Here is a 15305-nt window from a genome sequence, read left to right on the forward strand (position 1 = left end):
GGGCCCTATCACACTGGCGATTTGCGAGCGAGTTGAAAGCGAGGCGAGAGTGCAGTGAGTTCGCCGCAAGCTAAGATACTGGGATTCTTTGAAAATACGTTCCGCGCTCACGGCGTAATCGTTACGCGCTCGCGGCAAGATCGTTGCGCGCTCGCGATGAACTCGCTGCGCGCTCGCGATGAACTCGCTGCGCGCTCGCGATGAACTCGCTGCGCGCTCGCGATGAACTTGCTGCGCGAGAATTCATTTTATCAAAAAATGGTTATTGGAGACCCGTTTTCGTTTTGAAAGACCTATCCAACGATATTGGGTTAAAAAGGGAAAAAAGTTTTCAAAATAACGTTTTGTATGGGACCCTAACCGTAAAAATCTTGTAAAGCCTGACCAGGAATATATAATCACGCCCCATGTTGCGGAATTTCACTGGAAGAATTTTTTTCATACTATACTGAACTGTCGCCCTATTTGACCCTATGAGAATAACAGCGCCCTCTTGACAATGATCATATATTTCTGGTCAGGCTTTCGTTTTTATTTTACTGTTCTGTCGCCATGCATGATTTATGTACGAGTATTCATGCCAAATTGCAGCTTTGTTAGCACTAGCGATTACGGAGAAGCCGCGGACGGAGAGACGGACATGGACAGAGCGTTCCTATATGTATAGTCGTAAAAATCGTAATCATACTTACCGAGATGTGTTTATTTCTTTTTGAGTGGGCAGCAAGTCCCCTTCGGTCCCATTCGGCCAAACTCTCTTCCATTTTAAATCGCTGACTGCATCGGCCAGATGAGTCCTTTCTATGAGTAAACTTTTTAATAAGTACATATAGTTCTATAAATATTTAAGTAGGTACCTAATGATAATAAACATCATTTTCGTGGGAATTAAGCAATATTTTTACTGAAATGGTATTTCCATTATTTAAAGTCAGTAGAAGTATTTAGACACCCGATGGGCGATTAATTCCGTAGGTAAATGCTATACAATATTTTTGGTAGTATCCAACCAAGTGCTGAAAACGGAATGACTTACCAATCAGAGCTTCACAGAACAAGCGAAGAGGTGCGCCCTCTTCAACCGACTGATCTCGGCTCACATACATTGTTCTTGGAGCATTGGTAACTTTACCTATGGATGTAAACCAAACATTAGATATTTTAAATACGCAACGCATTACTCAGGCTTTACTAAGAAATAACAATTTGTGTAAAATTATAATATATATTTATTTATAAAGGAAAACACTTATGTATTTCCATCGGATTCACATCAAAGAAACGCCAAATTTCATTGTTTAATAAGTAATGCATGCAGGTTATTCAACGTGGATGAATAGTGATATTCATAAACGAACACTCACTTCAATTTAAACGTAGGTATAAATGAAACACCAAACAACGACATTATGACTATGGTTTAAAGAAGTGAGGTCATCTACATAAGTAATTATAAACCGAAGAGATATGAGTCACATCAAGAAATTCCTGTCATTTAGTCAGTAGATTCGATTCCTGTAAATAGTTAGATATCAACAAACCTGGGATAACTCGGGGCACGTTCTAGGGATTTGATGTCAATAAACAAGATGCTGAATTGTCGATATATATTTATACATATGTGCTCACTGAAAAATCCTCAATTACTAAAAGAGGTTCGATATCATGTCCGATATAGAGCCTCTTAAGATAATAAAAGTATAGATACCGATGTAATTTCCATCAAAATAATCACACTATGAAATCCAGATAAAATAATAATATTTTTCTACACGTCGACTATAATCTGTGTATTACAACTTCATATGCAACACGTTACTACAACCGTACTCTTTTCAATGTTGGATAGTCTATGGCACTTCCGACTCAAGCATAAGAATTTTATCGATACGGTTTAGTCAATTATAAAAATTTTGAAAAACGAACTTCATACATTTCGATAAAATATTTCTAAGGAGACTCGATTCAATGCAAATTTGCCTACTTAAACACGCTGCTGCGTCTTATCTGCTTTGTGATTGGTTGGCCAACAAAATCGTTTTATTTTATGTTGTAGTAAAAACAATTGCTTCAAAAGTCAGAATCGCGCATGTGACACCCTTCATATAGCAACATCCATAACCTACGAAAACCGCTTGGCGTTGCTTGTTAGTCTCCATAGGCTACGGTGGCCAATATCAAGAAAAAAACTCAGGGCCTCATGAGTTACGAGGAGGTGTCGTTGACCAACTCGCCGGGGGCGCCGGGCCCCGGCGGCCGGGACGCGTATATACGAGTAGTAATACGGGCTGCTGTATACTTTTGGTTTGTTTACCTACATGTATGATTCTACTAGTTGAAAGTATTAATTTTTTTGTCTCGTAGAAAAATATTGTATACAATAGTGATATAATCAAGCTCTATTATATCACGATTGTATAAAATACTATTATTTATGTTGAATAACATATAGAATATTTTGCTACGTCACTTTAGTATAAGTGCCCCGAGTTATCCGTATGGATATCAATTTCATAAAATGTAGGTATGAAGGTAGGTATACTCATTTTGAAAACCATTAACTTATTTTGTAAGTATACGAACGTCCTTAAATGGAACCGACTGTTATTTTCCTCTTTCTCTTTTCAATAGTTTTAGCGTGGTATCGCTACAGTGATAAGGATAGCATGAAAAATAAAACAAACTACTTTTATAGATAGAACTATCAATTTGACACGCGGCAGACGTACTCGCCGGAGTCGGAGCGCGATGCGCGCCGCACGTAGAGCGTCTGGTTGCCCGCCTCTGGGTACAGGATGCGGTCGGACCTGAACCTCACAAGTGTACCGTATGCTGTACTTACTGAAGATCTGCAGGGTGATGAGATGGTCCTGCGTGTGGGTCTGGTTGGACACGCGGCAGACGTACTCGCCGGAGTCGGAGCGCGATGCGCGCCGCACGTAGAGCGTCTGGTTGCCCGCCTCTGGGTACAGGATGAGGTTGGACAAACCCGCCGGCCATGGGTACGGTATGCCGTCTTTGAACCTAAACGATAATGTTATATTATAATTATTAAATATTATATTTTGTTTTTATCCAATTTCGTTACGTACAATTTCGTAGGTCGTTGAACTGACAGATTTCATACCCCGATCAAACCTCGACAGTTTTTGTGCTCACCAGTTGGCGCCACTGTAGATGTACATAGGTCCAGAAAAACAGATCTCAAAACTCTTCTATGCTTATTTTTATAAAATCAATACTTTCTAATATACACAAGGGTAATTTAACGTCTAAATGTGCCATCTTTTCAACCTGTTTAATTTTGTATATATTTTAGTTGGCACTTTTTTTTAAACCACTAACATTTATTGAGCTATAGCTATTGTTTACCAAACCACTATTGTTGACAAAGATTTACCACAATTATGAATAAGGAGTGAAAATTCCCGATAAAAAAGCTGGAACCCCCCCAAACTTCTATGCATTTGATATTTTGAAAAACCTCCATCTACACGAGCGCTCCTAGCGGCGAAATTAAACGCGGTAGCCCTCATTACATACATACTTGTTGATCCTAAGGTTGACGGCAGTTACACAAAGGTCAAAAATGCCATTGATTTGCTGGTTTTCCTAAAACCGCTTGTCAAAGCTGAGGTTTGATTAGACATGAGGGACGGAGTTTCGGGATCTGGCGACGCAAATAAAGGAACCCGTTACAAGCTAGTGTGTGGAGAAAAAAATATATTAGATACACAATTTTCAACCGTGGCTGCTAATCTCTGCCTTACATGCCTTTAAGTAATTCAAACAATACTTAAATAAAATGCCGAACGATATCTGTATTTCTTTCTTCGCGAGTGTGATAAAAAACATTGTATCTACCTAATGTAAACACGAGCGAGCATAAAAACCTTTTGACTTCTATAATATTGACTCTCGTTAATAATTTTTACAATACGTCGCTTGTTGCACAATGAAACTGACCTGCTATTAAAATCTGTCAACGACCGGGTGTAATAAGAAAATTACAGACATGTGAAGCTGGAGCTACACTACAATACAAGCAGAAGTCGTATTGTAGTATGCAAAAAATAAAAGGTTTAAGACTGATACCTACTATAGTGAGCTAACCTAACAGTGATAAGTAGCATCACTCGACTAATAACGATTACCTCTTTAATTATCAATGTTATCGTGCATCAGTATATAACAGGATAATAAATTAAATAAGAAGATGTATTGCTACGTCAACACAAAGTAGCAATTTTATAAAGGTTCGGTTTGAGATTGGAATAGTGCGAACTCACAAATAAGTTCATGCAAACCGCACAGTGAGCCTTAGTGCACACGAGCTGCAAAAAGCGAAATGGGAAAATGCGAACAAATCCCGCCACAGCTACTAACTTTAGCAGGTACTAACTTTAACAAAGTAAAAAAGTTGGTATTTGCGCATGGGTAAATTAATTAATTAATCATGTAATTAATTTTATTTATAGCGTTGTTTAACAGTGAACTCGCGTTTTAACACTTTATCGAGTATCAAATGATCGACACCATGCTACACACTCAACACTGGTGCGGAGCGCTAAATTAGACCCTTCACCTTGGCGTGGGAGCTCTGCTGTCTACGGTCAACTACCTATATACAAGATGTAGCAAAGATTCAAGAATAGATTTGTGTAATACACGGTGGCTAAAAAATAAGTGCATTCCCGTTGCCAGGTTGGAGGTTTTGGGATTATACTGAGCAACTTTTACTATGAGACCAACCCCGAAATCGCGAAAAAAAATTTGGCTCTTTCATTTTAGCTGGTCCATTTTCTATGGGAGGGTAAAAAATTTATTCGCTATTTTTTTGCTCAGTATAATTATAATCAACATTAGTTCTTAAGTTATACTAACAAAATATTCATGTAAATCTGAAATAAATGTATTCAAATCAATTCAATTGAATAATCCCTAAACCTTCCCGGCAGCGGGAATGCACTTATCTTTTAGCCACCCTGTATACAGCGTGGAAAAAATTTATGGGCCCTGGAAGGAAAGTGCCTTAAAACCTTAAGTTAGTTCATTTTACTTATTAGAAACATTCTTTTATTTTTTTAAAGAAACAACTGCATTCAGATTTTTTTTAAATTCGTTTGTCTCGCCCGGGAATCGAACCGACTAAAAATTCCAAAAATAAACACTCGCTATTTTATTCTACTAGACAGTTAAAGTTATTGATAACATTTTCTCCAAGAAACATTAGGTCTTACACCTACACTACACAAAATCGAATATTTAGACCTCGAGAATATTTTTAGACAAGCGAAATTGAAAAAAAAAAAAATGAAAAATCTCTGAATGCAGTTTTGTTTCTTTTTAAAAATAAAAGAATGTTTCCTTTAACTAAAATGAGCTAACTTAAGGTTTTAAGGCACTTTCCTTCAAGGGCCCTTTAATTTTTTCTACCCTGTATGTAAATATAGTGAATAGGTGTGTCTTCGCCATCTCAAAAGTGATGTGCGTTGGGTTTAATACAGAGGCCCTACCGCGAACACCAAAGTTCCAAAATTTCGAGCACCTTTCTCGTTTACTCCAATGAAGGCGTAATTAGAGTGACGGAGATAGTTGCTCGAAACTTACGAACTTCGATTTTCGTGGTTACAGCCCAGACCTCGGGCTCCGACGCACTGAGTTATACATGCTTATTTGCATAATGCAAGCGGCAGACAGGTGGCACTCATATCAGTTTTGCTAAAAACATTACTTGCAGAGGTAACGAACTTACTACCAACATTTCTTATATAAAACGGACTTATATAAAACCGATGAATAGAAAATGATTATTGTTATTATTTAAAAAAGTAAAAAAACCGGCCAAGTGCGAGTCGGACTCGCGCACGAAGGGTGCCGTACCATTACGGAAAAAAACCGCAAAAAAATCACGTTTGTTGTATGGGAGCCCCATTTAAATATTTATATTATTCTGTTTTTAGTATTTGTTGTTATAGCGGCAACAGAAATACATCATCTGTGAAAATTTCAACTGTCTAGCTATCACGGTTCATGAGATACAGCCTACTGACAGACAGACAGACGGACGGACAGACGGACAGCGGAGTCTTAGTAATAGGGTCCCGTTTTTACCCTTTGGGCTTTTTTTGGGTCAAATGAGCTTTTTTTAAACATATGCCTTCATAAGATTGGCTGAGAAATCATAAAGTCGGACCATTCTAACTGCACAGATTTTCTGTGACCCACTATGTCAGTGTCACTATGCAAGTAAAATTTCTATGACAATGACGTTAATTATTACATTTCCACACGTCAAAGTCGGTGCAGAGTTAGCGCAGACGGACTTAGTGCACATTGTGATCAGAGAGGTGGACACGGCGCAAGCCCGCGCGGCGCGTCCCGGTCCCGGAACACCCATCAGGTGCGCCTCGCTGTTATGGGCAAAGAATCCCGCATTGCGGCTTGGGAATGGGAACCCGTCATCGCCCAGTTCGCAGCGCCAGCCGACATCTGTTAAACCTGATTCTACGTACGTACTTGATAACGGTTTTCCAATCCACATTTTTTTCTCAACGGATTTGAAAGGGTGAGGCAAGTTGAGGATCACTTCTGGATGAGATTGGCTCAGGACCGGGATAAGTGGCGTACTCGAAGAGTATGCTCAGCAGCCGGGCTATCACACACACACACACCACACACATAATTGGCGCGAGAGTATCTCGCCGCGACATAGACTACCCGTCCCTCTTTAATTCATACAGTTAGTAAAAGACGGGTAGTCTATCTCGCGGCGAGATATTGTCGCGCCAATCATGTGCTCGGCTTACCGTGGGCGATAAAAGGCTGATATGATGATAATGAAGTTGAGCGTACAAGATAGTCTATAGATGGTCTATAGTTACAAGTCCACGACCATCCATTTGTTTCCCTAGAAATAAAACATTTATTTCATGGGGTTTTTATTTATTTATTTTTTATTTCATTGCATGTTTCAGAAAAGCATACATCGGCGTGAAAAGGGATTGTCGGCCTCATAAGTCTCATAACTATCAACCACAACCCGGCCTATTCACGGCCTCTGTAGTAATGTACTATTTTTATGTTACGTGCATCGTCAAGTGCCGGAGCTCGGAGTAAATAATAAGGACCGGAAATTGACCTTTTGTGAAGTGGATTCTGCTGCTGTCGACCAGAGAGTTAATAAAAAGATAATGATATTATCTGTTATGATATGAGAAGTCCGTTGCTTAAGGTTTTTTTAAATGACAACACAATGGTAAACTAGGCCAAGCTCCTACTCAATACCTCAACATTATGCAAATCCGCAGTGCATCAAATACTTTGCATAAAGAAATCGATTTCTTTGTACATACCAATATAGGTATGTATTCATAATTTTTCTCATTTCTGCCGAATTATGTAGAAATATGATCTAAAATAAATAATGGCCTAAAAAACTATTTACGTGAAAGGTCAATGTACGGGGGCTGCAGCCGGATATGTCAACGGACCCGCTTTGCCGGCCTATAGGCATTGTATTTTGTAAAAAAACCATTGCCACGTGTCATTATCATTGTCATCATCGAGAAATGTACTTTCCTGTTCAAATTTATAACGATAATATCAATATTTATTAAAAATGTCCACTGTGCTGTTGCTAGGTTGCTACCAGACTACAGACAGTGCGAAGAATAACAATACTCAATTGACATTCCTTGTTCGATCGCCGCCAATTGTTGGCACTACGTGAAATTGTAAGTGCAGAGGAATGTATTATAATATGTATTATAGATATATATTATGCCTTATCATGCGATGCATACTAAATGTGAGCGAGGGACGCCGAGCGCGGCAGCCATGCGGCAGCAAACCGCAACTGCTGTCGGACGTATCATACATGCGTATCACTTCAGTATCTAGAAAAATATATATAAACACTAAGTAGTTAAAAACGTTCTGTGTTTCCATTAAAATATTTTTGCTAAATAGTTTATAACAGAGCTGATTGTTATCCGTTGTATGTAAGTTATATCAAAATACACGCTGTATAGGTTAGGTACAACTACGGATGTTTTGTGTCTCGTAGCGAAGGCGGAGCGCGTGTGTGTCCGCCTCCGCCGCTCAGCACTCAGCACACTGCGCGGAGCCGGTCCGCGGTCAGATCTGAGGCATGGATATCTTGCCGCTAATCGGACCATATATCGACAGCAACTGCAATTAGGCTTCCCAGAGCTACTAATGAGTGCTGCGAGAGTAGTGTTATCATACAATTTACCATGTTATAGAGCCAACGACTTATTATTTATTTAACATTTTAATATATACCTACATTTAAATAGTTTGCGCTAATGTAGTTCTAAAAGTGTTAAAACTTACAAATTACTTATTGCTTACATTTCTGTGTTCCACTATTTTACACTTTGATTTTGTATAAAGTTGATGGGCGTTGTTACATTTATTGATAATATTTTTAAAATATCAATACCTATTTGAATGTTGATTTATTGAACCCTCAGGGTTAATAGATCAGTAAAGCTCATAGTTTTGAGAACAATCGCTGCGCCCACGAGTCTTGGGTTCTCCGGGACAGACGCACCTGGGTTGATAGCCAACCACTGCCTCACAGCGTCGGCCACATAAGGTATGCTTACCCCGTCGCCATTTAATGATAACATCTTATTCATGTTAAAAATATATAGAGAGAACAGATAACATTCATGTTAAAAGAGTTCATGACGAGATTTCAGTACGATACCTTCTACGTACCCATGGACATTTCTGTACAATGTGACTGTACCAGTATCATTTAGCGTTCATGAAATATGGAAAACGAGTGATACCTACCCATTCAGTCAAAATACATGAGATGAGTTAGATTTTTTCTATACGGCGATCAGGCAAGAAACATGCATGTCAACTTACCTGGCTTGGGGTTCCAACCGCTTATTCAGCACTCAGCACCCGCCACCCGAGTCGCATAAACCAGTTTAACTATGCCCGCGGCATTCATAACAATTACAGCCCTAGTTGCTAAGAGTAGGAAGAAATATAGCATAGATTACACCTGGGGAGCCGACCCTTTCACCCCCCTTTTTGGGGAGTAGACACGGTACGATCTCATGGCTACCGGGCCAAATTATTTTTGTTTGACCTTAGGAACAATCGTGCTAATGGGCATCGCCCGAGACAAAAGTACATACTCACTGCACTCACATAGCCTAAGAATTCAAATTAAAACAAATTATTTTTATTTTAAAAGACGATCTCGGAAACTATTAAATCTACAGACAATTCTAGTCTCGTATAAAGTCTACTTAAAAAAACGTCGAGAAGTTACTATCAAAACTAGTCATTTACTAGTCAAACATGATTGCGCGTAAGTTTGCGCGATGTACCAGGGAGGTGAAAATAACTCTCTTTAGAGTATAATATTGCACTTCCCTCTATACGTGCAGCTTATGGACATACTACACGCAGCGGGCCTATGGGGCTCTCCGGGTCCAATACAAAAACGCGTTCTGGGTCCTGGTGGGGCTGCCTCGCTTCTGCAGCGCGTTAGGGATGTGTGGGCGTGCTTTTATACGACTATGCGCAAACGATGCACATCCCTGGTGCGCCGGGTGCGGGCCAGCCCCAACCCCATCCTGCGGCTGATAGCCGAGAGGTTTGACTGCCCATATATGAGGCACTGTGAGGACATGCATGTTTCTAGAAGTACTTATTATGTATAAGCTACTTGGGTATGTACTTCTAGAAACATAACTAAGTTTATTTCTGTTTTTTTATTGTAATGTTAATTTTATGATAATAATTATTCTGTATATATAGTGATAGATGTAAGCTATAAGTACATACTAACACAAGCTATGAGTCTGTAAAAGTTACTCGAAATAAATGATTTATTATTATATTATTATTATTTAGGGTTATAATCGCCCAAATCAAAAGAAAAAAACGAAATGTTCGCGGTTTTTCGATTTCTGTCAAAGTTGCGTTTGGCGCTCGAGATCTCAAACTTAAATTATTCAAACATCATAAACAATCTACAAAAAATCAGAACTACCGGATTTGATGCAAACGCAATGTATAAAGTTACTGTATAGTAATACGGGATTAAAAGCACCCATTACTGAAGAGATATTTTAAGAGTTATACCTAGTAACGGCACCAATCATGATACATTTTAGAGCTAATATCGGGTTTTTAGTTTTTAATCATAAACTTACTTAAACGGTTGACCCGATTTTATACTCGTACAGAAGTAGTAGTAGTAGTTATCACTTTATTGTACACAACAAGGGTTTACAAAAATAAATTACAGTAATTGCAGTTTTGACGACCGGTTTGGCCTAGTGGGTAGTGACCCTGCCTATGAAGCCGATGGTCCTGGGTTCGAATCCCGGTAAGGGCATTTATTTGTGTGATGAGCACAGATATTTGTTCCTGAGTCATGGGTGTTTTCTATGTATTTAAGTATTTATATATTATATATATATATCGTTGCCTGAGTACCCATAACACAAGCCTCCTTAGGCTTTATAATTGAAATTTCTATGAGACTTCACTATAATCACCTTCTTTCAAATAAATCAAAAATTGTTGAAATCGGTTCACATGATAAATAATTATCCCTGAAAAACCAACATACATACAGGTCGAGCAAATTAGTTTGCCAATTTGCCGATAGATGGCGCTGTAAACATTTATGCTTAACCATTACAATTGTGCTTCTGGTCAAGTATTTCGTCATTATAGTTACGTGAGAAAATTGAAAGTTTGTACGGAACCCTCGGTGCGCGAGTTAAACGAACTCGCACTTGACTGGTTTTTTAATAGCTCCTCGTCTTAGGACGGTTTAAATTTACAAAAGGCACCGGTAGGAGGCGTTTTATTCGGGGGCTTCAAAAATTAAGAGTCACGAGAACAAAGCCGCTGCCATACAATTGAAGTTACGTTCTCATTTTTAAACTACATGACAGTTGGCATGAACATTAAAGGAACTTACATATATGTGGTAAGTATTAGTTTTTGTTGCTATAAATTGTAATACAATGACAATTATTGTCTTTGTTCTATCTAAAGTAAAATTCTAGGTACTCGCTCTTTTTTTTTGTGAATGTCACATTTTTCAACTATGTATATCATTTTATAGTTGGTCAAGTAAATCTTGTTAGTAGAAAAAGGCGGCAAATTTAAAAAAACCGGCCAAGTGCGAGTCTGACTCGCGCACCGAGCGAGGGTTCCGTACTTTTTAGTTTTTGTTGTTATAGCGGCAACAGAAATACATCAACTGTGAAAATTTCAACTGTCTAGCTATCACGGTTCATGAGATACAGCCTGGTGACAGACAGTCAGACGGACAGTGGAGTCTTAGTAATAGGGTCCCGTTTGTACCCTTTGGGTATGGAACTCTAAAAATGTAGGCTCGAAGGGTTCTTATCGTACCATAGAAAATTTGAGTTTCGCGTCTTTTTTTAGTGACAAGATTTGCTTGACAACCTATACTAACTATTTTGATAATTTTAAATAACGGGCATAATAAAATTTTAGTTTACCAATGGAATTATATTTGTCCATTTCGTAAAATTTGATTATTGGCAAAGACAATATTTAGTATTTGTCTTAAACATTATTTGAGGTTCCAATACTTATTTATAGTTTCACGTTACGCTACGTAGTAAATTAGTTAAAAAATTGTGGAATAGTTTGTGGACGTGTGGCTAGTTGGCTACACGGTGAGAATGCGTCACTGTCGCGGAGGTCTCGGAAAGATGATTAAATATTGGTTTAAAGTCGTGGGCGAGCGCACGCGACGCGTACACGGACACAGGCCCGTGTTGATATTCACGATGAGGACCATTACGACGTGCCCAGACACTGCAACTGGCCGGTTCTCAAAATCGATTCCATCCCCACTGTACGAGTAATGCGACGGCACGGCATGGTGATTCGCTTTGTGATAAGTTTCAATCACAATTCACAATGAACATGTCGTTTTGATATGCTCTGCACATTGATCTCGGTGGTCGATGACTCTTAGGAGAATTCTTGCGTAGGTACGGTAAGGTTAAATTACGTTTTATTATTCTTTTTTAGGGTTCCGTACCCAAAGGGTAAGAACGGGACCCTATTATTAGGAATTAAACGAACTTACCTGTAAGTGAAGTTCGACGTGATTTTTGACCGAAGTTAAGCAACGTCGGGCGGGGTCAGTACTTGGATGGGTGACCGTTTTTATAGATAATGGTACGGAACCCTTCGTGTGCGAGTCCGACTCGCACTTGGCCGGTTTTTTTAATCTTATTTATTTTATAAGCCATACAGTTTTATTATTCTTGGTTTTCATAAACAGGCCGTAGCTTTAGCATAGCATCGTAATAGTTTAAAAATATTGTTATACTTACTTACTGCGAAATAGCTATATTTTATCAAGGCAAATTTTAATTTGCTACTTACATAATTTTATTAAGTATTAGCATAGAGTAACTTATACTAGAGCGGTACTGTCATAGTAAATTTTGTAACCCCAGTAAATTCACTGCCATCTGTCGACACACTTTAAAACTAAAAATAAATATTTATAAAAATACGATAAAATGTATTTAAATATGGATAAATGATGTTTTTATTTGCATTAATAATTTTTATGATATTGACCCATGTTCTTGCACTGATATGCGTTAAAATTGTTAAATAACAAACGAAACCGTCAACGCCATCTATACGACAGTAGGCCAAAGCTAGTAGCGCCCTCTGAACGAGAATCAAATTTTCTTGATTTTCGAGGCACGTTTTTTCCTTAGACTGTATCCATCTATTACGGAGTTAAATCTATCTTTGGTATTAGGTTCTTTCTGCCTGCGATTTCGTCTACGTGGAATTATGATGATGATGGATAATAATTATCCTATGTTCTTCTCCGGACCTCAAACTATCTCGGTACCAAATGTCGTCTCATTCGGTTCAGCGGTTTAAGCGTGAAGAGGTGACAGACAGACAAGACAGAAAAGGTAACAGTCACTTTCGCATTTATAATATTACTAGCTTTTGCCCGCGACTTCGTCGGCGTGGAATTAGGAATTTGAGTACCTAGCATATTTTTATCCAATCTGCTTTTTATTGATTCCCCATACAAACGTATACCCTCTCACTCCCCCTTAACGTGTGACGTAATTAATGGATGACCCCCTAAAGCAGATAAACATAAACAGTTTTTAATTCTTACGAAAAGTTAAGTGCATAGTTATTTTTTAAGAAATTATTGGTTGCTCCCGCTCCCTTACGGGATGATGGGACTCAAACTATCTCTACACCAAATTTCAACTAAATCGATTCAGAGGTTTTAAGCGTGAAGAGGTAACAGACAGACACGTACACCTTTGCATTTATAATATATATGTACCTACATATTAGTATGGATGTATACTTATATAGTATGGATTACAAGATGTTACAACAGGGTATCAACAGGGGTCCCTTTGTTTGACCAAGTTTGACATAATGATTGAAAGTCATAATGTAATGATTGTCATATTATCATTAGTCATAATTCTGAAACCGTTAACTTTTCAGGATTTTCTTCAGGTTATCCTATAGATAGGATTAGGTTAGGTTAGGTTTGTTTTATGGCAATCCTGAAGAGTTACGCGTTTCTGAGAAAAACCAAATTATGACTAACGAAAATGTGGACAAACAATACATTATGACTTAAAACTATATGGGAAACAATAGAGACCCGTTACAACAATTAGCGGTTATGGAACCACTACTATAGTCAAGCCAAGACGATAGCTTTAGGGTATTACGAGAATAGAAAAATATTTTTTAATACAGTTGCTCAAAAAGTGCTACTTTTCGTGGCTGTTTAGCGTGCGGAAAGTTAGTTTTCGCGAACTAGTGCTTTTTACTTTTCCAATTTTTTAAAATTTTTACTTGTTCCAATTCATGACTACTTATTGATGAGTTTCTTTTAAACGTCGTAATTAACATAAAAATACAAAAAAAATGCATATTTCATATTTTATTACTTACCTCTTCGTCATTATAAGTATTATAACACGTTTATTTTTTAATGTTGAAAAACCGTTCTTAATAAGTTGTCTGAATGGAACGGAACGCCTGTCAAAGAAGAGGCGTATTTTCTTACTGCAAGAATGTTTTAAGTTTCCAAATGCAATATTCGATATTGATTTTATAAATATACCATACACAAATAATCGTAAATAACGATATTTAGGTAATAATAGTACAATGTTTTAATATTTACAATTGTTTCTATCTTATAGAACATGCATTTGAAAAAAAAAACTTTCATTGAAGTAGGTTCAATAATAATAACAAAATCTATTCTAGTCGAATAAAAGCTAGAAATACACCTCTTCATAATGTCAATAAATAGTACTCTAAGAATAAATTAAATTATTTTCTATGAAAATATTTTTAATTTGTGGTTTTTCAAGTAGACTATTCTATTTAAACTATAAACTGAAATAAATGTCATATACGAAGGAAAAAATGACCAAAGCATACTGTTCTACCTTAGAGATGGCCAGGGGGCGCCACAAGCCTTCGGGAATTGTGTCATATACTTGGAAATTTCGACCCATGCCACCGTGACCGGATAGCCGAGCGGTTCAGGCACCTGTCCGGTAAACGGGGTACGCTGGTTCGATTCCAGCTCTGGACACTGGAGGCTTTGGTCATTTTTTCCTTCGTATATGACATTTATTTCAGTTTATAGTATAATAATAGTACTTTATTGTATTGTAATGATCATTCGAATGGCTATTATGTTATAGTTATAGCCTATCCTATAGGTAAGTAAGATACGTGTTAGGCCAGAGATAATGAGGCGATGGTTTGGTTTATCGTGTTGCGTTGCCAATGAGATCGCGTATCATAAGTATCTAATTAGTTACCAAACGCCCAGGTGGTTTAATATTGTTGATGGTACTTTTGGACTCTGGGTAAGTATCGAGTTGCATTCGCTAAAGTCTGATATAGCCCAGCTCGGTGGTCTTCGCCGTACTAACTGAATTATTCGAAATTAGTAGGTATTGTTGCTCAGCGCTACTGGAATTCCGAGATCCCCAGGAGAAGTAGGTAAGTATTACCTTGTTAATTTTTAGTAGCTTTTGTTCTTAAACATTTGTAAATGGAACTCTACATCTAGTTGATAAATTACTAGATTGACTCGGTATTGGGGTCAAGATAGCAATTTACATACCCCAAATATATAAGCGTGTTTTGACGCTTTTAAGATTTAGCTTGGCACCGATTTTAAACTTGACAGCGCATATGTAAGGATAATAGTATTTTATACT

The 15305-nt window shown here is 37.9% G+C and overlaps 1 protein-coding gene across 1 annotated transcript in view; it reads right to left on the bottom strand.

The window, feature by feature from the left end:
* The window catches only part of LOC134754867 (uncharacterized), a 45268-nt gene that overhangs the window by 12658 nt on the left and 17305 nt on the right, over window positions 1–15305 (bottom strand). Inside the window, exons 3-5 of the mRNA XM_063691316.1 lie at window positions 2843–3024; window positions 1037–1132; window positions 693–801 (exon numbers count right to left, since the gene is read on the bottom strand). Coding sequence (XP_063547386.1) covers window positions 693–801; window positions 1037–1132; window positions 2843–3024 — 387 coding nt within the window. The remainder of the gene's footprint in view (window positions 1–692; window positions 802–1036; window positions 1133–2842; window positions 3025–15305) is intronic.

This window comes from Cydia strobilella, chromosome Z (assembly GCF_947568885.1).
Source record: "Cydia strobilella chromosome Z, ilCydStro3.1, whole genome shotgun sequence".
Lineage (NCBI taxonomy): Eukaryota > Metazoa > Arthropoda > Insecta > Lepidoptera > Tortricidae > Cydia > Cydia strobilella.